At 42.3% G+C, this 22,704-nt stretch overlaps 1 protein-coding gene across 5 annotated transcripts in view; it reads left to right on the top strand.

The window, feature by feature from the left end:
* The window catches only part of TNIK (TRAF2 and NCK interacting kinase), a 380,511-nt gene that overhangs the window by 317,382 nt on the left and 40,425 nt on the right, over positions 1 to 22,704 (top strand). For 3 of the 5 annotated variants that reach the window (XM_059163479.1, XM_059163483.1, XM_059163481.1), the window contains 6 exons: positions 1,173 to 1,337; positions 3,489 to 3,728; positions 7,069 to 7,175; positions 16,602 to 16,765; positions 18,793 to 18,890; positions 19,750 to 19,773. In XM_059163479.1, coding sequence (XP_059019462.1) covers positions 1,173 to 1,337; positions 3,489 to 3,728; positions 7,069 to 7,175; positions 16,602 to 16,765; positions 18,793 to 18,890; positions 19,750 to 19,773 — 798 coding nt within the window. The remainder of the gene's footprint in view (positions 1 to 1,172; positions 1,338 to 3,488; positions 3,729 to 7,068; positions 7,176 to 16,601; positions 16,766 to 18,792; positions 18,891 to 19,749; positions 19,774 to 22,704) is intronic. The other 2 variants (XM_059163480.1, XM_059163482.1) reach the window with 1 other exon arrangement.

Consider the following 22,704-nt stretch of genomic DNA (forward strand, 5'->3'; position numbering starts at 1 on the left):
TGTCTGGGTCTGTGTGTGTGTGTTCTGGGATGGGCCCTTGGAACCCTCCTCAGTGAGACAGCAAAGGGTGTTCAGGCCCACACTGAAGAGTCGTCAGGGTGGGTGGGCTGCCCTGCAGGTTTGGAAAATACAGCTGCCTAATTGACCCGAAAGAAATAAAGGACAGGCTGAGATGCATTGAAAGAAAAGGGCTAGACCTCTTAAAGTTGTCAGAGGTCTTAAATCATGCCTTGTGGTGTACATCTTGTTTATCTGAATTTCCATTTGAAAATAGCCTCTGTGATGATCTGTCTGCTGCAGACATGAACTGAGGGGAATCTTCCCCACAAAAAAGGGCATTCCTGGGACCGTGCGCCTTTCCTGCAGAATGCTTCTGATCAGTTACCTGCTTTGGGCTGAGAGACTCAGCAGGAAAGGGGATGACAAGGGAAATAAAGTGGCCCCAGAAGAGAGAGGGTTGGAAGTGGGGAGAAGGGAGGGGTTGAAGCGAGAACGAATGTCACACAGGGACAAAGAGGAAGAAGGGGACAGAGTGAGGCAGCAGAGTCCAGCTGGAAATGGAAAGGTGTATTTTAGAGAGCAGGGAGACAAGTGAAAAGACAAGGTCCTAACGAGGGGGAAAGGAAACAATATAGGCCGTCAGAAGATAGGTCTGCTCATTAAGAGAGCGCCTGAAACACCCGCTGGCCTGTCAGTAGGGCCTGTGAGGAAACGCAGGGTGAGTGGTCTTCCCTCCCTTGCCGCCTGAGTCAGCTTGTGAGGAGTTTTCTGCTTTCCCGAGCAGTCTCAATGCCCACCCCAGTTCCCTCCATGTCCCTCACTGACTCCATGGCTTTGTGACCCGTCAGCCAGAGAATATCCAGTCAGTGCAAGGTAAACTCTTAAGCAGGTCCCAAACCCCCCGCTAACTGAAATAGCACAGGATACCGGGGAGCAAAGGGTGACAGCTTGTGAGGTCCATGTGTTTTGAGCTAGTGCCTACTCTGACAGAAAGGAGCTTTTTCAAGACTGTGGAGCGGGTATGGAGAGTTTGGGCCCCTGAAGATGAATTGATCAGAGGGACCCAAAAATGGCTGTGCAGGTGACTACAGAGAATCCTTACAAGGCGGCAAAACAGCTTCCATCCATCTACCCACTGAAGCACCTTTCTTTTTTTTTTTTTTTGCTTCTAGGTGGAAGAGCGGTCAAGGCTCAACCGGCAGAGTTCTCCGGCCATGCCTCACAAGGTTGCCAACAGAATCTCTGACCCCAACCTGCCCCCGAGGTCGGAGTCCTTCAGTATCAGCGGGGTTCAGCCTGCTCGGACACCCCCCATGCTCAGACCCGTCGATCCCCAGGTATCTTCCCGGCTTTCTTCCATCGGCCATCTCAGCTGGGTGTACAGTTAAGCTTACTAAAAGACAGGGGATTGTAACTTGGATTCATACATAGGACCGGTCCAACAACGGCCCTTAATGAAGAACCTATAGTAATAGAGGAGACCTCACTGGATTTGAAGGATGGGGGAAGGGGAGAGAAAGAAAAGACACCCTCCTTAACTTTGAGCCAACGGCAGGGTCACCTCTTGGTAAACCGGCCTCTCTGGAGACCCATGGGGGTGTCTGCCAGGTTGGAACAAGCATCCATTCAGTTACAATTATCAAGCTAGCATTTGTGTAGTATCTGTCATATATAAACTATTACATTATGTTCTGTTCATCGGGATTTGGGCATGGTCTTTAACCAGAAAAACGAAATGACTTGGGATAAAACTGTGTCTTCTAAGCCAGTGGTTTCCAGAGGGTGGTCATTGGACCATTAGCCTCAGCGTCACCCAGGAACTTGGTAGAAAGGCAGGTTCCCAGGTCGCCTCAGACCTGCTGATCAGCACGTCCGTGGGGGTCTGGCGATCTGCATGTTAGCAAGCCCTCCGGGTGCTCCTGAAGCACTCTAGGACTCGAGAGCCACTGGTGTAAGCTATTTAAAAAAGAAAAAAGTTACTCCACACGTTTCAGGAGGTTTTAGAGGACTTCTGAAATTGTAAACACTAAAAATGAAATATGAAGTGAAATAAAGTAGGGAATTTTACAAAAAATAAAGGTAATGATGCAGATGCAGCTGGTTTCACCCAAATATCTTTGAAAACTCTTTTAAATAGGGGTGTGTTTGTGATGCATTTTTAAAATATGCTCTATTTTAATATTATTATTATATTCGTGGTAATTAACACTAATAAAAATGTGATTGGTTACAATTCTTTTTTGGTTGAAGCATAACATTCGCCTGAACTAGACCTTGAGGATTTTCCTCTGAGCTGTAATTAATAACATTTCAGATTTCAGACCAAAAAGGGTCTGAAGAGACAAGGGCAGGGCTGCTCCAGGGATAAAACTTCAAGGGCAAAAGGAGCAGGGCCAGGCTGGCAGAAGAGGGCCGTGGAAATGCTCCCCAGTGGTCTCGCATTGGAGATTTCAGAACAAAGAGGGTCTGATAGGTCCCTTGCACGAAGCAGATAGTAGATTAGTGTTTTACTTAAGTGTTTAATTTAGAAAGTATTCTAGATGCTTCCCTAGCCGAGATCCATTGACCACATTCCCCGTGCCAGGCACAGTGTAAACCAAGAGATCCCATATCGGACTTGGCTCCTATCTCTAGGGTTTTTACCTTCGAGATGGTAACAATGAAGTGAGAAGAGTGCTAACGGTCAAGAACACTCTGAACTTTGGATTTTCGTGATCTGTCTTAAAGAGCTGCATTTCTACCCAAAAACAGCATGTCTTCCCTGCATGAACAATACCAATGCATGCCCAGTTACAGGACTCACACCTCTAAAAGAAACATCCTGATGTGGAGAGATATATAAGATCATGGGTGGTGAGAACCAGCTCACCAGAAGGCAGAAGAGCCTAGAATTAGGGGTAGGGACCAGGAGACGCATGAGGCTTCCAGTCCAGGCCCTGCCACGTATGAGCCATGAGGTCCAGGCTGCTACTTAACCTCTCTAGACCTTCCAGTCTCACATGAAAAAGGTTGAAAATGATTGTATTCACCTCATGGTGGATGTAGTGAGTTCATGAGGAGTAAGATACCCAGAGCAGTTTTTGTTTTACGGAGTGATAGCGCTTTCTGAAGTCAAAGTTAAGGGTTTTGAGGGAGGAATTTTATAATATTCGAAGAAAAGTGCTTGTAAATATATATTATACTGCTGGCCAGTAAATGTTTACTGAAACTGGCTGTTATTAGCATCACACCTATTTCACCGACTTCTTAGGAGTCTGGAGTGACTCAGTTAATTTTGGCCAGGTGCCCTGGGTCAGCGCTACATATGGCTGTAAATGGGAAGTTTGGAGGAGCTTCTGAAAGCTTGCTGGAGACAGCTGTGATGGACTCTGTGTCCTCCAGTTCTCATCTCATGCTCTAAAATGGTATTTTCCTTTCCACTGAATGACATAGTAGCTGCTCTGCTTTTTATTCTAATATGGTTGCTCTACTGTTGGTTTGATGTTTAGATTCCACATCTGGTAGCGGTAAAATCCCAGGGACCTGCCTTGACCGCCTCCCAGTCAGTGCACGAGCAGCCCACCAAGGGCCTCTCTGGGTTTCAGGAGGCTCTGAACGTGACCTCCCACCGCGTTGAGATGCCACGCCAGAACTCGGATCCCACCTCCGAAAACCCTCCTCTCCCCACTCGCATTGAGAAGTTTGACCGAAGCTCTTGGTTACGACAGGAAGAAGACATTCCACCAAAGGTAATAGGCTAGCATGCTTTCATCATAGCTATCATCATCATTATTGTTCATTATTAGTATTCATTATTATTAGCATCTCTATTCCAGACCTTCTATAGTAATGAGGAACCTGAGAATGCCAGAGCAGCACCCTTTCTCATGTTCTCCTTCTTGTTCCTAAGCTAAGACTTGGATTGTCATTTATCACTTCTGATCTTCGTTTTCCCAAGAAACAGAGGCTCAGGTAACTCAGTGACTTGGAAACATCTATCCTATATCCAGAATTAGAACTCTCAACCTCAAGCATTCCAAACTACTATTTTACTGTCCGCATTAAGAAACAGAATAATGGGGGTGCCTGGCTGGTTCAGTCAATAGAAGACTTGACTCTCTACCTCAGGGTTGTGAGTTCAAGCCCCATATTGGGCGTATACATTACTTAAACAAACAAACAAACAAACAAAAACACACACACACCAAAGAAAGAAAGAAAGAAAAGTGGGGGAGCTCCTGGGTGGCTCAGATGGTTAAATGTCTGCCTTCGGTTCAGGTCTCGGTCTCCGTGTCCTGGGATCAAGCCCCGTGTTGGGCTCCTAGCTCAGCAGGATGTCTGCTTCTCCCTCACTCTGCCTCTTCCCCCACTTGTGCTCTGTCTCTCTCTCTCTCTCAAATGAATAAATAAAATCTTTTTAAAAAGAGAGAGAGAGAGAAATGGAATAATGGGTATTTTCATCAGTGACTGAAACTACATCTAGACAAATTGAAAACTTCCAGATAAAAAGTAGAAAATTAATTTATTTCTACTTTTAATAACACAACTTGAATTGCAGATGTTCAGAAGATAGTACTGCTCTTAAAATTGGCTCTGTTTAAGGAAACTCCTTTAGCCCAGGTCATAATTTAACTCCTGAGCATAAAACCGTAGGGTGAAATAACTAGCATCTACTGGACAGAATAATCCTGGATTCGTTTCTTTTGTTTTGTTTTTACCTATACCCATTGTTACTCATTCCAAAAGTTGTCATGAAATGTGGCTATGCATCTCACTGCAGACATCCTGGAAGCATTTTAAAATACTAGAGAAATTTTTGCATTACATTCTTCCTGATTCTTCCTTTCTCCTGAAAGGAGCTTTGCCTATGGAAATGGAATGCCCCACAATTTCCGGAGATCAATGCCATTGTTGACACCAGGCAAAAAGAACTTTTTACCCACTGATTTTCAAATATTCTTCCTCATCTTCCACTCAAAAAGATATTATAGCAGCATTTCCATGGTTTTTGGAAGTGAAAATAGCTAACTGTGACTTTTTTTGTTGGTGCTCTCCTTTTATGGAAGTAAGGATGCCTTCAGAAAAGGTTAGTTAGAGAGCAAAGTTTAATGTCAAAGATAGGTCGGGCAGGGGAGTGGCCTGAGAACAGGGAAAACGGAAAAGGGACTTTATTGGTCAACTCTCTAAAACAGGCAGGCATACATTTCTAACTCCGGGAGAAAATTTGACATTCATATAAAGATTTTAAGTTTTAAGAATTTGTTAGACACTTTCTTCTTGACAACTATTTAAATTTACAAAAGGAAAAAGAAAAATGAGTATTTAATTTGAACAGGTGGGAATCCTGATTTTGGCCATTCTGCTTCTCTTCAATGGACTCAGCTTTCTAGATCTTTATCTTAAAATGCATTATAATAAACAATAAAATTTATATGAGTGTTAAATATCATTTACTCTAGCAAAGCCAAATATATTATAGCAAAGCACATATTTAAAATATCTAGTATAAAACACAAACCCACTTTAAAAGAGCCCCAAGAGGGGCGCCTGGGTGGCTCAGTGGGATAAGCCTCTGCCTTCAGCTCAGGTCATGTTCTCAGGGTCCTGGGATCGAGCCCCGCATTAGGCTGTCTGCTCAGTGGGGAGCCTGCTTCCCTTTCCTCTCTCTCTGCCTGCCTCTCTGCCTACTCATGATCTCTGTCAAATAAAATTTTTTTTTTAAAGATTTTATTTATTTATTCGACAGAGAGAGAGATCACAAGTAGGCAGAGAGAGAGAGAAGGAAGCAGGCTCCCTGCTGAGCAGAGAGCCCGATGTGGGACTCGATCCCAGGACCCTGAGATCATGACCCGAGCCGAAGGCAGCGGCTTAACCCACTGAGCCACCCAGGCGCCCCATCTGTCAAATAAATTTAAAAAATCTTTAAAAAAAAAAAAAGAGCCCCAAGAGATGAATGAAGATTGAAACACCCAACAAATGTTTAATCCAACCAGTTATCACGAGTTACCTACATTTCCATCTCCTGGTCACTTTTTTTTTTTTTTTTAAGATTTTATTTTTATTTATTTGACAGAGAGGGAGAGATCACAAGCAGGCAGAGAGGCAGGCAGAGAGAGGGGAAGAGGGGAAAGCAGTCTCCCAGCTGAGCAGAGAGCCCGATGTGGGGCTCGGTCCCAGGACCCTGAGATCATGACCTGAGCCGAAGGCAGAGGCTTTAACCCACTGAGCCACCCAGGTGCCCCTCCTGGTCACTTTTATGAAGTATTATTCTTTTCCCTCATGTTGGACCCCTTTAGTACACTTTCAATATTTGATTTCACTAAAAATGTTTAATAAAGTGAGGCAGACTTGAGTTCCTATCTTAGGCCCTTGTCAGATAAGCTAATAATGATCTCTTTTCCTACTGTGTGCCTAATAGTGTGCACACAGTCTTTTTGAAGACCCCGCTGGCGTTTTCAATATTAATTCTGTCATTTGCAAACTGACTTTCCAAGGCACAGTATTTGCGAGGGGGGTTGTTTTTAATTAATGACAGCAAGTTGATTAGGAAGTAGTAACACTTAGGATCCATTGAAAGAGTTTCTTTTAGCTCCTGAGCCTGTGGCTTATGTCCCAAGTTCTAGTCTGATACCCTCTCTCTCACCAGATTTTTTCATCTCCTTATCTGTTTATCATTTGGGGTGGAGTTCAGCTTCTCTGGATTACTCTCATCTGATGCAATTTCTAATGATCAACTGAGTTAATGGTACCCCAGAGAAATTTCTGGTATCTGCCACTCTTACACAAGGAAAGGAAGTCAAGTGTTTTAGCCTGGTGATAAAAATAATTAGCTTGGTCTGCTTTTTAATTTGTCTTTAAAACTGAAAACCATTCTCCTTCATAATTGCTGAAGGTGCCTCTGTGCCTTTTGTGTGATTTTGTTTAGGGAGTTAAAGATTTCTTTGAAACATGAACACCATGTCTTTCCCATTTCTGATAGTTTCTGCAACTCCTGGTAAATTTTAGAAAAGGGTTAGGCTGCTTTTCACGTAGGAGCCTGTGGGAGCTATTGTATGGAAAATATTTCTGAATTCTGGTTTTTTCTTTTAGGTGCCTCAAAGAACAACTTCTATATCCCCAGCGTTAGCCAGAAAGAATTCTCCTGGAAATGGTAGTGCTTTGGGACCCAGACTAGGATCTCAACCCATCAGAGCAAGGTAAGGCAAGGAAGATGGTTAGGGTGAAGGAAGAAGCCCCCACCTGTTATTGTCATTATTGCTTTCTTAAAAGTTGTCATTGTCCTTTTTTTCACTTCAGAGACATGTTGACTGGCCTCTTGGATAGTAAGCTTTGGTGGGTCCAGAACACATATCTTTTATTTCTTCAGTAGCCTTTCAGAGAAGTCAGTGTTGGCTTTTCATGATCAGTGGCTTGTAAGACCCAAGCCTTTGTCCTAGTGGCAGCTCATGAATGAATAAGCAAGGGCGTGAAGAAATGAGACAGTCCAGAAGCCAAGCAGGTGTGCCTCACTGGACAATTTTAAAAATTTGGGAGTAAAATTGCAAATTGAAGTCTGGTTGGAATGCCCCAAAGCATCACTTATGAAGTCAGCACAACAAGATGTCCTGGTATGAGGTGATTTTCAGCATCAGGTCAAGAAATATTCTGTGGGAGCCAGTAAGACACTACAAAGTCTGGGGCGCCTGGGTGGTTCAGTGGGTTGGGCTTCCCACTCTTGATCTCAAATCAGGTCTTGATCTCTGGGTGGGGAGTTCAAGCCCCATGCTGGGTGTGGAGCCTACTTAAAAAAAAAAAATAATAATAAAAAAGCCATTAGAAAGTCATTGCCAAAGAAATACATTAGTGGCCAGCCTCAGAGCTTCATGGCTTGGCAAATTACAAAAGGACTATTTTCTTAGCAAGAAATCACCTCTGTGGCATTATGGAGAGTCACTGAGATACATTTATGCTTCCACTGCTGCTCTGTGCTCTCCTAGAATTTTCCATCAACCATGGATATGCGTACAGTCAGGAAACCACATTCCCCCACCAGTTGGTGTAGAGGTCTCAGGAGAATCTGAGAAGTAAACAATATCTTGACTGTATCTGAGCTGATTTATGTGGTAACAGATGCCATTTGCTGCTCTAGTTCTGTGAGCTTCCCTCAGATCTTTCATGATGAATACACTGCTTTTTAGGATCAACTGAAATAGCAAGTGGTCTCTGCTGAGACTCTGAAAGGGATGAGCTTGGGCAGGCTGTTACATTCTTCACTGTGTTCATTAGAGAAGGACTCTCCCTCACTAGGAAGAATGACAGACTGGAAACAAAGGTTAGGATGATTTGTACCTATCTTTAATATTGGGATGCTTTTGATGGTGAAGCTCTAATTTTCCTTTTCACATGAAGAGCTTTAGGAAGAGGTCACTCCCTAAATAAGATAGAACTGTACTAAGCACATTCATCCGTTTAGGACAAAGAAGTTAGCCCATATTGAGCGTATATGCTACTTGTAGGAAGCTTCAAATGTACCATTTTTTCCCAGCGACTTGTCAGCTTCTCCCTGAGCTGGTGTTGCTAGGCATTGCTGAGGAGACCAGAGTGTTCTGTGACCCGGGAGCCAAAGGAACAGCAGCCCTGGGATTGCCAGTGTGAACTTTGTTCAGTCCCCCTCTTCTAGCAGCAATAAGCCCCCGATTATCAGCGTTTCTTAATCTTTTGGACCCTGCCCTCAGGCTCTATTCATTGGATCAGGTGCTTGGAATTTTTGCTGCCCGTAAATCAAGCGTCATTTCCACGGTCTTTTTTCCTTCTATCAGCCAAAAAGAAAGAGCACTGTCATTATATAATCAAATAAAAAAGCAGCTCTTTGTTCCCACTGAAGTGTTATTTTAATGACATTAGGTCCAAGATAGTTGGCCTTTGATGGTCAGTGGCTTGTCAAACTGAGCCTTTCCCCCAGAACCACTTAAATTTGTACTTTGTCCAAAGAATGCAGACTTTGTGAGATAGCTAGCATTTTTTCTGCTTTTCTGAGGGATGGAGGGAGGGAGCTAAGAGGTAATAATTATTTACCTACAATGAAAGTCAGAGGGATTGTTGGGGAGGGGTATGGGAAATCCACATCCCTGCCACGTGCAGTAATCCTACAAAGCACTCTGCTGCTTTTTTTTTTTTTTTTAAGATTTTATATTTTATTTGAGATAGAGAGAGGAAGAGCACAGAGAGAGATGCAGAGGGAGAAGCAGACTCCCCACTGAGCAGGGAGCCTGATGTGAGGCTTGATCCCGGGACTCCAGGATCATGACCTGAGCCAAAGGCAGACTCTTAACTTAAGCAGCCACCCAGGCATCCCTGAACACTCTGCTTCTTGTTATTACCTATCTCTGAGTGACCAACACTTCAGATGTGAATCAGATTTTTGCAACTCTAGATTGGATTGCATTTTTTTAAAGCTGTAGGATTTGGTTTATTTACTGTGATAAAGATAGCTTTAGGTCACCTTTGCTTCATTGAAAAACACCCTAAAAGGCAGTGGTCTGCTAGAGTAACAATTTATTATTTCTTATGGTTCTTTTTTATTCTTTCAGTTTTAGTTTTAGACTTTAGTTAATGACTTTTTCTGCTGGTCTCACTTGGGCTCACTTAATGCAGCTACACTGAGCTGATGGGTCAACTGTACTGTCACATGGTCTTTCATCCTGATCTTTGCTTTTTGCCGAACTCAGGACAACCTCCCCTCAGTGAAGGCCCCAGTGAACAAGACCTTTTTAAGCCCTTGCTTGCATCATCTTGGCTGATGCCCCATTGGCAACCTCAGTCACATGGCCAAGCCCTGAGTCGGTGTATAAAGGAAACACACGGGCACAGACAACAGAGATGTGATTGGTGGCGCGCTTTACCGTAAAACACACTCTCCTGTTTTTATTGCTCTTGATGAAGTTCTCACAGTTCTTTTTGTACCATTTTTCAGGCGGTTGTCCATCCATAAAGCCATAAAAAGGGGTTGCTTTGAAATAAGCAATCCTTTACAATGGAATTTATAATGGTCTAAGCTGTATTTCTTAGAGTTGGTCAGTATTCCTTTTTATCCACCCAGCTCTTTTCCTTGAAATGATCCTTTTTTTTTTAAAAAATATTTTATTTATTTATTTGACACAGAGAGAGAGAACACAAGCAGGCAGAGAGGCAGGCAGAGAGAGGCGGGGAAGCAGGCTCCCTGCTGAGCAGAGAGCCCGATGCAGGGCTCAATTCCAGGACCCTGAGACCATGACCTGACAACTCTAGGAGGTGGTGGCCATAGTCACCTCCATTTTATAGAAGGGAGATGGAGACCAACACAGGTTAAGTCTATTGGCCCTAAGGTGACAAGGTTCCTAAGTGATAGAGCCACCATTTGAACCTCCAGCTTGAACCATTGCACCCAAGTCCACACTCTTAAGTACCCTGCTGTGCTTACATGTTTAGCCACAGATGCAGCTGGCATTGCTGCCTCCTGTGCCCAGAGGAGAGAGGACTCTTGATTGGCTGACTGACAAGACAGCATCTTGCCTCCACCCTTCCCACCGAGCGATCTGGGGGTTATGTTAGTAGCCCCTCTTAATCCTGTGGTTATCGATTCTCCTCCTGTGATACTGACGACCTTTGAAAAGTTATCATCCCCTGGGACATATTTATATCCCCCAAACTTCCCTGCTCGAGCTGGTACTCACGTTATTATGTGCACGTGACAGTTCCCATCGCCAGTGGCTGCAGTCTCCATGATAGCACTGTCAGTCCCCAGGACCCCCAGCCCTGTTCCGACCTTCCTTCTCACACATGCGCACATCGCTGTGCGGTCCTTAACCTGCTGTCTGGGCTCCCCTCTGCCTTATGTTGTCAAGGTGATCGTCTGAGTCCAAGTCAAGATTTGACTTGTTCATTTTTTAAAATACTGTTTTAAAAAATTCCATGTACTTTATTATTTAACTTTGATTCATGTGTTCCTTTAAAGCAAATTAAAGTTTGATCAAACAAGTATATTCAGAAAATGAAAAGATTTAAATTAAGCCAGAAACACCCAGTCCAAACCCAATGACTAAATGCTTACTTTCAAAAAATAATTCTCCGTCCATCCCAAACCTCTCTTCCCATGGCTCATTTGGTCTCATTGGCTGTGTCATCAAAGAACAAAGTAGAGTGAATTTTGGCAGTCAGCCAGTTAATTATAGACTTGGCCCAATATTTGGGCCAAGAAATCACTTTGTAATCCTAATTTTCTGTTTTGACTTTTTATATGATTTAAGTAAATGGAATAATTGCCACATTTTCACTTTACTGTGTGTTTTATAGAGCTAACAGCATTGTCTGTGGGATGGCAAATGTCTGGACTAAAAGTTAGCATTTAAAGAAATATATATGAATGTTTTCAATTTTTTTTCACATTTGGATCTGAGTAGTTACAGTTAATATGTGACCAAAGGAAACCTGTTCTTTCATAGAATCCTTCTAAAATTCCCTCTACAAGGATTTATCTCAGACCCCATGGCCCCAAGGCCAGACCATGTTACTACACAATAAGGAAAAGAATAATATGAATGGTATGACATTTTCTCAAAATACTTATATTCCCCCCCCCAAAATTAATAAGGTAGAAAAAGCATTTTAAAGTTTTCCCGATTTCTACGTGGTATTATATAGAAATGAAATAGTTTTTTCAGTCTCCAGCAGCAAAAACAGCAGCCTATTAAGACCAGCACCCATGCTGGTGAGCTCCAGCGAGGAGGACTCTTGCTAATGAGGCCAAGGTCAGGGATTTAATGCCCGTGGGATCCAATTAATTTCACACAGAAAGAGGGTCTGAGTCCCATCGAAGACGTGTGCACATCCAGCTGCTTCTGCCAGTCCCCGTGCCCCTCCTTGACAACCGTGTCCCAGGTCTTGTCATCAGGACGGTGGTGGCCTCCCATCTGGTCAGCCTGCCTCTCTCCCCAAGCCGGTCAGATGGAACCCTGCCCTGGGAGGTCTGTGTGCTTTGTCCAGCATTAGAGGCACTGCAGCCTCAACTGTCCACCCCTTCCGATGAGCCCGTCTTCCCAGGAAATCGGACACAGATGTGGTGCTCCTCCCTACTCTTCCCTCACAGTGGTGTCCACCCCATACCGGCGAGCCCCGGGAAGACCCCAGCCCCCGTGTCCTCGCTCAGCTCCTTCCCCCAGACTTCCTGCTCCCCACGCCAAGGCCCAGTCAAGTCCTGTCCCCATGGTGACCCCCACCTCAACCACTCTGGACCACATTCGTTGTTCCCCAAACACTGACAATACTTGAAGGTCCTTTCACACACAGCAAACAGAGGTTTGCCTTATCCACTGTGCTCTCCACTGCATGTATCCCTTCTCTAGAATTATCTTGAACCTTATACCTGTGACGGTGCTTGTCTCCATCCCTCATACTGGTCCAATGAGGCTCACAAAGTAGGTGCTTCATAGAAAGGTGTTGGTTAAAGGATTGAACGAGTGCTATGTTCACGCAAACAGCTGGAAAAAATCTCAGAGCTCACAGTTACCCTCTCCTCATAGCTGGATTTTTTGTGTGGTTTTTTGTTTTTGTTTTTGTTTTTTTTATTCAAGGAACACTACATTACCATTCTATAAAATGGAAGCAACTACCAAAAAGCCTTAGTGTGCCCCTCACACTCAGTCTTCAATACAGTTGGTTAGCAATAGAATTTTCAGAAAAAAGTATTTGGGGACTTTATTAATTTCATTCCTACATAATTAATTAAATTAAATTAATAAAATTTATTTCTATATAATTAAATAATAAAGAATTGATCAAATAATTTAGTTAATTAAATAATTAATTAAACTACCACTGTTTAATAAGAAGAACTTGGGAAAGAATTTATTATTGGGGAATGAAAGAAGATAAGATTCTTTCTTTTTTTTTTTTTTTTAAGATTTTATTTATTTATTTGATAGAGAGAGAGATCACAAGTGAGCAGAGAGCCAGGCAGAGAGAGAGGGGGAAGCAGGCTCCCTGCTGAGCAGAGAGCTCGATGCAGGGCTCAATCCCAGGACCCTGAGATCATGACCTGAGCCGAAGGGAGAGGCTTAACCCACTGAGCCACCCAGGTGCCCCAATAAGACTATTTATTTAAGGAGAATTCAAAAGGTAGGATATTGTGCAAATGTTATACATTTATCATTTTAGGTGTTCTCCAAATCAGAGCTGTTTCTAGTATGGAACCAAATCTATTTAAGCCAATTAAATGATAGCAGTTTTCACAAAAATAATTACTGTGCAGAGGAGTTCTATAACAATATTGAGAATTTAAAACATTTTCCTTAAACTTGATAATTACTTCTGCTGCAATTGGTGATATTGCTGGGTTGACTTAGCAACTCCTTCACCATAAGAACTTAAAAGATAAATGTTGCCATAAAGTTTACATTTATACAATCAAAATTAAAAAGTTATGGGGATATCTTTGTTTTTACATGTGTTTTTCAGCGCCACCAGCCATGTCTTCCAATAACCTGATATTTTAAAATGTTCATAACTTAGGGCACCTGGGTGGCTCAGTCGGTTAAATGTCTGCCTTCAGCTCAGGATCTCATCCCAGGGTCCCAGGATTGAGCCCCACATCGGGCTCACTGCTCAGCAGAGAGTCTACTTCTACTTCTCTCTCTCCAGCTCCGCCTCTTTGTACTTGCTCTCTCTCTTTCTCTGTCAAATAAAAAAATAAAATCTTTTTTTAAAAAATGTTTGTAACTCGACCAAATGTTTTTGGCAGAGACCTCAGCAAAAAGCAAGGATCTTGTGTTTTCAAAAAAAATTATTTGGTCTAGTTGCTACTATAATGGTGCTGTTCTGTGGCCAGATTTTTGGCACACTAAAATGCAAATGTCTCAAGGGAAGAGACCATATTATTTTCATTTTTATACATGAAATGTGGGAGACCCAGCACAGTTCAGAGTGCACTTGTCATTGTTGAAATGAGCGGAGCAAGATGAAAGTGTAAAATTACATCTTAACAGGACTTCCTGCATTAAAAATCTTGTCTCCATTTTCACTGTGGTGACTGTTAGCAAAGATGTGCAGTTCTGTTTGGAGAACAGAAGGCACTGGAAACACGGAGGGATCCATGGGACAGGTGGCTGGCAGCAGATTTGAGCTCTTGGTTTCAGGTCTCAGTAAATAAACATTTAGGCCTAGCATTGTGAAAATCTAAAGGAAAAATGAAAAGGCCTAGGAGTTATAAATTAAAAAGACCTTTCTGGAAACTTTGAGTGAGGAGACTGCTAATTTTTATAACAAAATCATAAAAACCTGAGCAGTTGTTCCCCACCACTGTCCCAGTACAGCTTCCATGACCACCAAGAGTGGCCCTGGTAGCCCTTGCTCACTGCCCCGGGCTCCCAGCAGGTAGAGCAGGGATGAAATTGGCTGGGCGTGACTGGCACACTGGCGGAGGGCAAGGGCTGTATCTTGTTCATCATCGTCTCTCAGATGCCTGACCCAGTGGCATCTGGGTGACCAACTGAATGAGCAAATAAATAACTACCGTTTGGGCAGTTAAGCTATCAAAGTGAATAATACAGTAAGGGCTCATCACAAGTAGGGACTACTAGTATTGTTCTTGAATTAGGGCTTAGTAATAATTCTTTAAAACACACCTCCCTTTGATAAGAGTCAAAGTACATAAAGAATTCTTGAAAGAAATTTAAAAATATGAATGTACCATTGACCACATAAGCAAAGACCTTGATTAAGCAAATTGACAGATGAAGAATTATAAATGGTAAATAAATGTGAATAAAATTATTCTCCCTTAAAAGTAATGTTTTTTTTTTCTTGTTTTAGTTTATTTTTTTAAATTAACACATAATGTATTATTTGCCCCAGGGGTACAGGTCTGTGAATCATCAGGCTTACACATTTCACAGCACTCACCATAGCACATACCCTCCCCAATGTCCATCACCCAGCCACCCTACCCCTACCCCCCCCCACCGACCCTTGGTTTGGTTCATGAAATTAAGAGCCTTTTATGGTTTATCTCCCTCCCCAGTTCCATCTTGTTTCATTTTTTCCTTCCCTAACCCCCACAACCCCCTGCCCTGCCTCTCAAATTCCTCATATCAGAGAGGTCATGTGATAATTGTTTTTCTCTGATTGACTTATTTCGCTCAGCATAATACTCTCTAGTTCCATCCATGTCATTGCAAATGGCAAGATTTCATTTTCTTTTGATGGCTGCGTAGTATTCCATTGTATACATACATATACCACATCTTCTTTATCCATTCGTCTGTTGATGAGCATCTAGGTTCTTTCCATAGTTTGGCTATTGTGGACATGGCTGCTATAAACATTTGGGTGCACGTGCCCCTTCAGATCACTACATTTGTATCTTTAGGGTAAATACCCAGTAGTGTAATTCCTGGGTCATAGGGTAGCTCTATTTTCAACTTTTGGAGGAACCTCCATACTGTTTTCCAAAGTGGAAAATAGCTTGCATTCCCACCAACAGTATTGGAAGGTTGCCCTTTCTCTGTATCATTGCCAACATCTGTAGTTTCCTGACTTGTTAATTTTAGCCATTCTGACGGGTGAAGTGGTATCTCACTGTGGGTTTGATTTGTATTTCCCTGATGCTGAGTGATGTTGAGTACTTTTTCATGTGTCTGTTGGCCATTAGATGTCTTCTTTGAAAAGTAATGTTTAAAAACAACATTAAAACAAGATACTTTTTAAAAAACAAATTAGCGAACTGCTCATAATAAAGTGTGGTTAACAATTCAGTAAGATGGATTATTTCTTACACTTCAGCAAAAACTGGTGAAACCATTACATGCTCACATACAAACATATGCAACACACACATCCCAGTTCATGTCTTTCCACCCAAGAATTCCAGGTCTGGAAAGGAGGTAGGGATGGGTATTTGTGTGCCTGGAGAGATACTTATTTCAGTGTCATGTGTCAGGCCAATGTACTGGCAGTACCTTAATATACAGCTGTAGAGGAACGGTTCAACTAATTCATCCATGTACTGACTGTTAAGCAGCCATTATTGTTTTTGCAAGCCTAAGGAGCTGCTCCCAATGCAATGTTAAGGGGAAAAAGCAAGCTGCAAAACTGAACGCGTAGCATGCTTCCATATATGCAAGAGGAAAAAGTCTAGAAGATACTACACCAAATAGTAAAATATAGCTGGATTTCTCTTGGGTCAGAGATCGCATATGTTGCTTTCTCCACCGCCCCCGCCTTTTTAAAATCTTCTATTATTTTTCAAGGCTTGGTTGTTTTGTTTTGTTTTGTTTTGTTTTGTTTTGTTTTTTTTATTTTTTATTTTTTGTTTTTACAATGAACAGGGGAATAAGGGTTTAAAAGAAAGCCTCCTTTGAAGAGCACCATTTCAGAGCTAATACTTTAGTGTAATGACCCAGGAGCTGGGTCAGGAGTTCATCTCATCAGCAGTATCAGGCTGGGAGCTCCACAGAGAAGGACATGACTGTCATTCCCAGTGACCCTTTCTGTGCAGGGTGACACAAGGGCTCTGGCTGCTCCTCTGTACCCGGGGTGGGGCTGGACTGTGCTTGTGTCTAGAAATGGCGAGGTCTGGAGGGTGTAGTCATGGTGCTCTGCCTTCTGTACAGCAACCCTGACCTCCGCAGAACTGAGCCCATCTTGGAGAGCCCCTTGCAGAGGACCAGCAGTGGCAGTTCCTCCAGCTCCAGCACCCCTAGCTCCCAGCCTAGCTCCCAAGGAGGCTCACAGCCTGGATCGCAAGCGGGATCCAGTGAACGGACCAGAGTTCGAGGTAAGCTTTCCCCTGCCTTTCCCTGACAGCGCCGCCTCGGGCAGAGAGTGATGGGCATGGACTCAGCTCACTTCCAGACTTCTGTGCCCTCCTGCTCCTGGCATGGTCACCACTGTGCGATGCTACAGAGTCCTCTAACTGCCCTTAGCCTCGGTCTCCTTAGATGAGAGAACCACCATCCCCAGTCCCATGTGTGACATCAGAGTTTGGACTAAATCTTTTCTCATTGCAGGTGATGTTGTTTTCTGGGAAGATCATAGATTATTGGTCTTATTTGAAAAGGTCATCACTTATGAGTCACCTGGATTACCATTTCCATTTGTTGCCTGTTTCCAGTTTCATGTACCTCCAAGTATCCTCTTTTCCCATTACGCCACTCATCCCTCTTTGGTATTCTGAATATGGTTCATAATACTAGGGATCTCTCAAAGTGAAATTCTGTAAAGACTAACATAGAATACATATGCACTTTAGAGAAGAAGTAAACCCGTTGACTTAAAAAGTATATTTGACTCTTCAGGTTATTCCTACTCAAGAGGAATAAAAAATGAGCCTCTCTGACCATTTATTCAAGTCTTTCATCACTGTGCAGTTCTCATTAATGAAGAAGCTTGTGGAAAACAGCAGAATGGCCAGCTAATTACACATGACAACACATTGTTTCTTGCTGAAAAATTGACTCTTCTGAACCACCTCCTTCAGAAGATAATTTTGCTTCTACGCAACAAAGACGAGAACTTTCTTAAGTGCAATCTGACAAATATTAACAAATTACTCTGCCTGAGAAAAACCACCAGTCCTTTATTTTTTTCTTAGCCTCTTCGTTGGGCACAACCAGAGTTGGTTCCCTAGTATCTTTTTAAGGCTTTAAATAAGTAAAATCACTGTCCATTTTGAAAAGGTTGAAACCTGGCATGCGATACTCTTGTCTCTGGACTGGAGTTCGGCTGTTCCCGTATGTGTTCTTCACACATCATTGACCCAGCCCCTAGTCATGTGCACTTTTGTTGCTTTCATCCAAATATAAATTTGCTTAGTTTAGAAAACTGCCATTGGCTTATCTTTTTTCTGTTCATAAGCCACTCAATATCCTTACAGCAAACTAAAGAAAACTGAAATTCTAGGTATCATTTTAATTCTCCGACCTGGTTTGGGTTTAATTCTTATCTTTCCTTTGGCCTCTAGGTTCTCGGGGTTAAGAACACTGTTGTCTCCCTAGAGTGTTTCTGCCCAGGAAAGACCTTACAACAAAAGAATCTGCCCTATACCAGATAGATTTTCTCTACCTATAAATAATCGGAGAGATGCTCTTCACTCTGGAACTTGGGGAGCCCCCTCACCCCGCTTGCTCTGTACTTCTGTCCTGGGGCTCTTCCCGTGGTCACCAACACTCTCCTTCCTATCCCCACCTCATTCTTTCTTCCTTAAAGGACCCAGACAACTCCTGCCTCCCATTTAAAAACCATTCCATCAAATATAATACGTTTCTGTGCCATCAAAATGACCTATTCTAATGGGTAAGTGGTAAAAGAAGAAATTTAGCATAGAATATTAACACAGAAGCTTGGTTTAGTGTAATAACTGAGACTAGGACTTGGACAAACCAGACAGAATCCCAGCTCTGCCCATAATTTCTGCAGGACCTTAGGCTACTATGCCATTTCTCAAAGTCTATTGAACTGTAAAATGGGAAAAGAGTGCCACATGTTGGGTGGGAGCAAGAATCCTATGAGACAGTTGACGTAGAAGGCATTTAGCATTGAGTGTGATGCACATTTAGTTCTCAGTAAATGATCGTGGCAGTGGTGCTTGCTGATTTTCCTTATGATTAAAAGTGACTTCCAGGTCACAAGCCTGAATGCTTTTGCCTGAACATGAACAGTTTTCACAGATGTGTCTGAGGATTTGCCTAAGTGAATGACGTATCCCCTGAGTAATCCTGAAGGGTGACTCACCACAGAATGTGGGACTGGAGTCAACACTTTGTGATAGCCATTAATTTTCTTGGCCTCTGTTTTTCTGTCTAGCCAACAGTAAGTCGGAAGGATCTCCTGTGCTCCCCCATGAGCCTTCCAAGGTGAAGCCAGAAGAATCCAGAGACATTACCCGACCTAGTCGACCAGCTGTGAGTGCTTTTGAACTCTCTTGAGTTGCCAGGGAAGCTGTGGGATCAAGTGGTTGGGGATACACTCATGACTATGAAACAAAACTTCACTGAGATTAAGAAGAAGCGTGGATGCTAGAAGCATCCAGAAGGAAGTCATACCTGATCAGGAAAGAACTGAAGAGATTTTGGATTGCTTATCTGCCTTTAGGCATCTTGCTGATCATTAATGCTACTTTAGAGAATAAAAAAGGGGGAGAAATAACTCCTATCATTACATAATTTCTACTCAGCAGCTTTGACAAAAAAATGTGGAGCTGCAGTTACGGAGATGTGGGCACATTCTGTGGCTTTCTGTTGTCTGCTCCGCCCTCTCCCTACATTATTTTCTGTATGAATTAATGTAATTTTTGCTGTTCTTCATGCCTTCAGGACTGTATTTTTCTGGATCCAAATGTGATAAGCATGGTTTGTCAAGGGGCCTGACAACTCGAAATCTATCTTCCTCACTGAGACATGACAGACCCCAAATAGCTTTGGCAAAAGAAATAAGAGCGTAAAAGCTGACATTTGGGAAAGTTGGAAATTAATTTGGGAGGAGTGACTATCCACTTACTTTCTTTAAAATTTCAGAGAACCTTTTCCATGAAATAAATATGAGGACTTTTTGGTTTACTCTGGTTTACACATATTAAAGTTCGGGGGCAGAGCGAGAATAATCCCAAAGGGGATTTGCCCCCTTCAGGGTTGAGGTTCTCTCTGCTCTTTGGCATTTAGTGGTTGTGTACTAACAGTTCCCGTTGTGTGTCTAACATGCTGCCTTTCTTCTGGCTTTTCCTTCACCTGTGGATTCTTCTGGATTGGGTTCCTCCTCTCTCAGAGCTATAAGAAAGCAATAGATGAGGTTAGTATTACCTTTTCTTGGTCATGCTGTCACAAGATGTAAATATTAAGCTGATTTCCTGATGTTGACATTCAGAGAGGTGGCCTGATGGGTCAGAGATTTAAAATTCGATCCTCTGGAGTGTGGTCTGCTGGAAGCCAAGCCCCTTCAACCGCAGCCAGCCCAAGGCCCTCAGACACTTGTGGGAATTTCTAGGGACCTTCCTTCTAAGGCAGAATGTCTCTTTTCCAGTGTTCCAGTCTGGCTAAAGATAAGCATTAGCGCTGTGTTATTCATAGTTTTTTATCCCAGTATCTTCCAGTAGCAAAGCCTAGCCCTTTACCTGTACACCCCAGCTGTGCAGGGCGGGGGGCGGGGGAGGGATTGATGGTTTGACTAACAAAGAAGAGAGACGTCATGCTAAAGCACTCTGAATTTATAGTGTGTGATTTGTGAACAAGGAGTTACTGGGTATTGTTAGATTCGTTTTGTGGGACATTAACTACAGCATCGGCAGCAACATCAACTTTAGTTAATGAATCCTGGCGAGTTAAGTGACTTTATTTCCTTATCTGTGGAGACATTTTTCCATTAGAAAAATATATGGCTTTGTCAATCTTAGGTAGCTTGCTTAGAAGGATGACTGCCTTTCTGCTGTTTGTCAGACCTGCATGAACACAGCATAGTTGTTGATGCTGTTTTTAAGAGACAGGCCTTGCCAAGAGTCCTGACTGCATGGAATCTGAAGACTACTATTATGGCTTTATAGCTGTACTCTGCTGAGCACCATTTTTGTGAAATGATATGGGAAAAGCACTGGCTTTAGAGTCAACAAATTCAAATTCTAGCCCTTCCCCCAAGAAGTAACTGGCCAGGACCAGTCTCATAGAATCTCTCTGGGCCAGTTTCTTCCTGTATACAATGGGAAGAAAGACGCCCACTCTGCCTCAATCACAAGCTTGATTAGGATCATTCATGGTCACATGTGTGAGAGCATTCTATGAAGTGTAAAGCCAAGAGGTCGTCCTCGTTTGGGCTGGAGACATGGAGCCATTTTGGCAGGTGAAAGTAACAGTTTTCTATGCATCTGATCTTTATCAAAGAGCCTCACTTTTTCAAAATTAGGACACTTTACCTAAATTCAGAGTGATTTAGAACGTTATTTCTCAGATAAAGGATTGTTGCTCTTAAAAGAAAAATGAGACTCTCCATGTTGACAGTGTGTAGACAGCATTTATAGAAAGGGAATGTTCATTGTTCTCTGACACAGCCTGGCCCTTCCCCTCATAAAATAGTCAGAAGAACACAACTATCACAACTTGTATCAATTTTCTCCCAAATTGTTGAAGAAAGAGAATGATATTCTGATGCCATGGCTGCTAGGAAAATGGTTGTGTGGGTATATAACTCTAGGGGAATCTCATATGCACAGAAATTAGCTTGAAGGTGACTGCCATGGGGAAATGGATTTCATCTGGTAAACCCAGGATATTTTAGGCTTTTAAAAATGGCTTTATTTCGTTGGTTTTACTCTCATGCACTGGACAGAGACCACAGGGGCTAACGGAAGTATAAGTAATTGAGGGGATGTAAGCTATGCACGGAAATCTCTGGAACCATGTGTGGTTGGAAAAAGCTCTCCAGGTAATTCTGATAATCCTATCTACCCTTGAATGTCACTGATCTAAATCACAAAATATACAGTATTACTTTGTTCTACCTGTCCTTGACCAGGGATGATTCCTCTTCTCCTTTTCCCGCCTCTCCCCATCCCCCCTAATAAGATATTTGGCAAAGTCTGGGGACAGTTTCGGTTGTCACAACTTGGCGGGGGGGAAGGCAGTGCCAGTGGTGTCTTGTGGGTAGAGCAGAGAAGGGCTGCCAAACGTCCTCCCATGTACAGGAGAGCAACCCATCATAGAGCGTGATCTGGCCCCAAATGCCATTAGTGCCACAGTTGAGAAATCTTGCAATAAACCTCTCTCCCATCTTCATTCATAGGTTTTGATATCACTTCCTTCTACAGTGACTGATTGGCCATTTAGATAACCCCGAATTGAAATGAAAAGACTCAAAACTCTGAAAAAAGTGTTGCTTGCTATTGATAATCTAATCGTTTGATTTTTCATGAACATCCATCTGAGGGTTGTCCATTAGTTTGGCACTCCTTTGTAATGGACTATAAGATTGTGCAATATAGTCTGTGATTAACATAATCATTGAAAATAAATATCCTTTTTACTTTAGCACGATTAAACATATGACATGAAGATGAAATACAAAAGCGAACACTGGCTTTAGCACTATTTTTTTGTTACTACGTAAGAATCTGGAAAATTCCAGAGCACACCCACAGATTGGAGAGAATTTGAATAATAGCTAGTGGTCTAAACCCTTTTTTTCTCAGATGAGGATACTGAAGTCAAGTAACTTTCCCAAGGTCATTTCTTAAGATTTCCTAAAAGGGAAATAAATTATTTTCATACATAAAGACCAGCTTAAAGATTTTTAACTTTTATTTTAATAGCTCAAAATATTGAACTAAAATCTAAATAAACTACATTGTTTCTAAAAAGAGACCTAAAAGAGCACCTTTTTAGGTCAAGTATGCATATTTGTCAGATTAAATAAGAGGTTTTTTAATGAAAACGAATCAAATTAATTTTAAGAAGTGTTTTAGCAAAGAAGCCTCAGGCTAAGAGCCTCCTATCTTCATATTTGTTTACTCCATAGTTTAAAAAAAAAAAAAACATCATTTTGCTGTATTTCTTTTTTAGTTATACTATACATTTCTCAAATATTTTCATGCTAAATAGCACTTCTTTTTCTTTTTTTTTAATACTTTTTAGCTTAGGCTTGAGACAGCCAAGCAATAAATTACCACGAGAACTCATTATATGGAGAAAATTGGTATTGTCAGAAACTAAAATGTATGAAAATGGATCTCAACCC

The sequence above is a fragment of the Mustela lutreola genome, chromosome 2, assembly GCF_030435805.1.
Source record: "Mustela lutreola isolate mMusLut2 chromosome 2, mMusLut2.pri, whole genome shotgun sequence".
NCBI lineage: Eukaryota > Metazoa > Chordata > Mammalia > Carnivora > Mustelidae > Mustela > Mustela lutreola.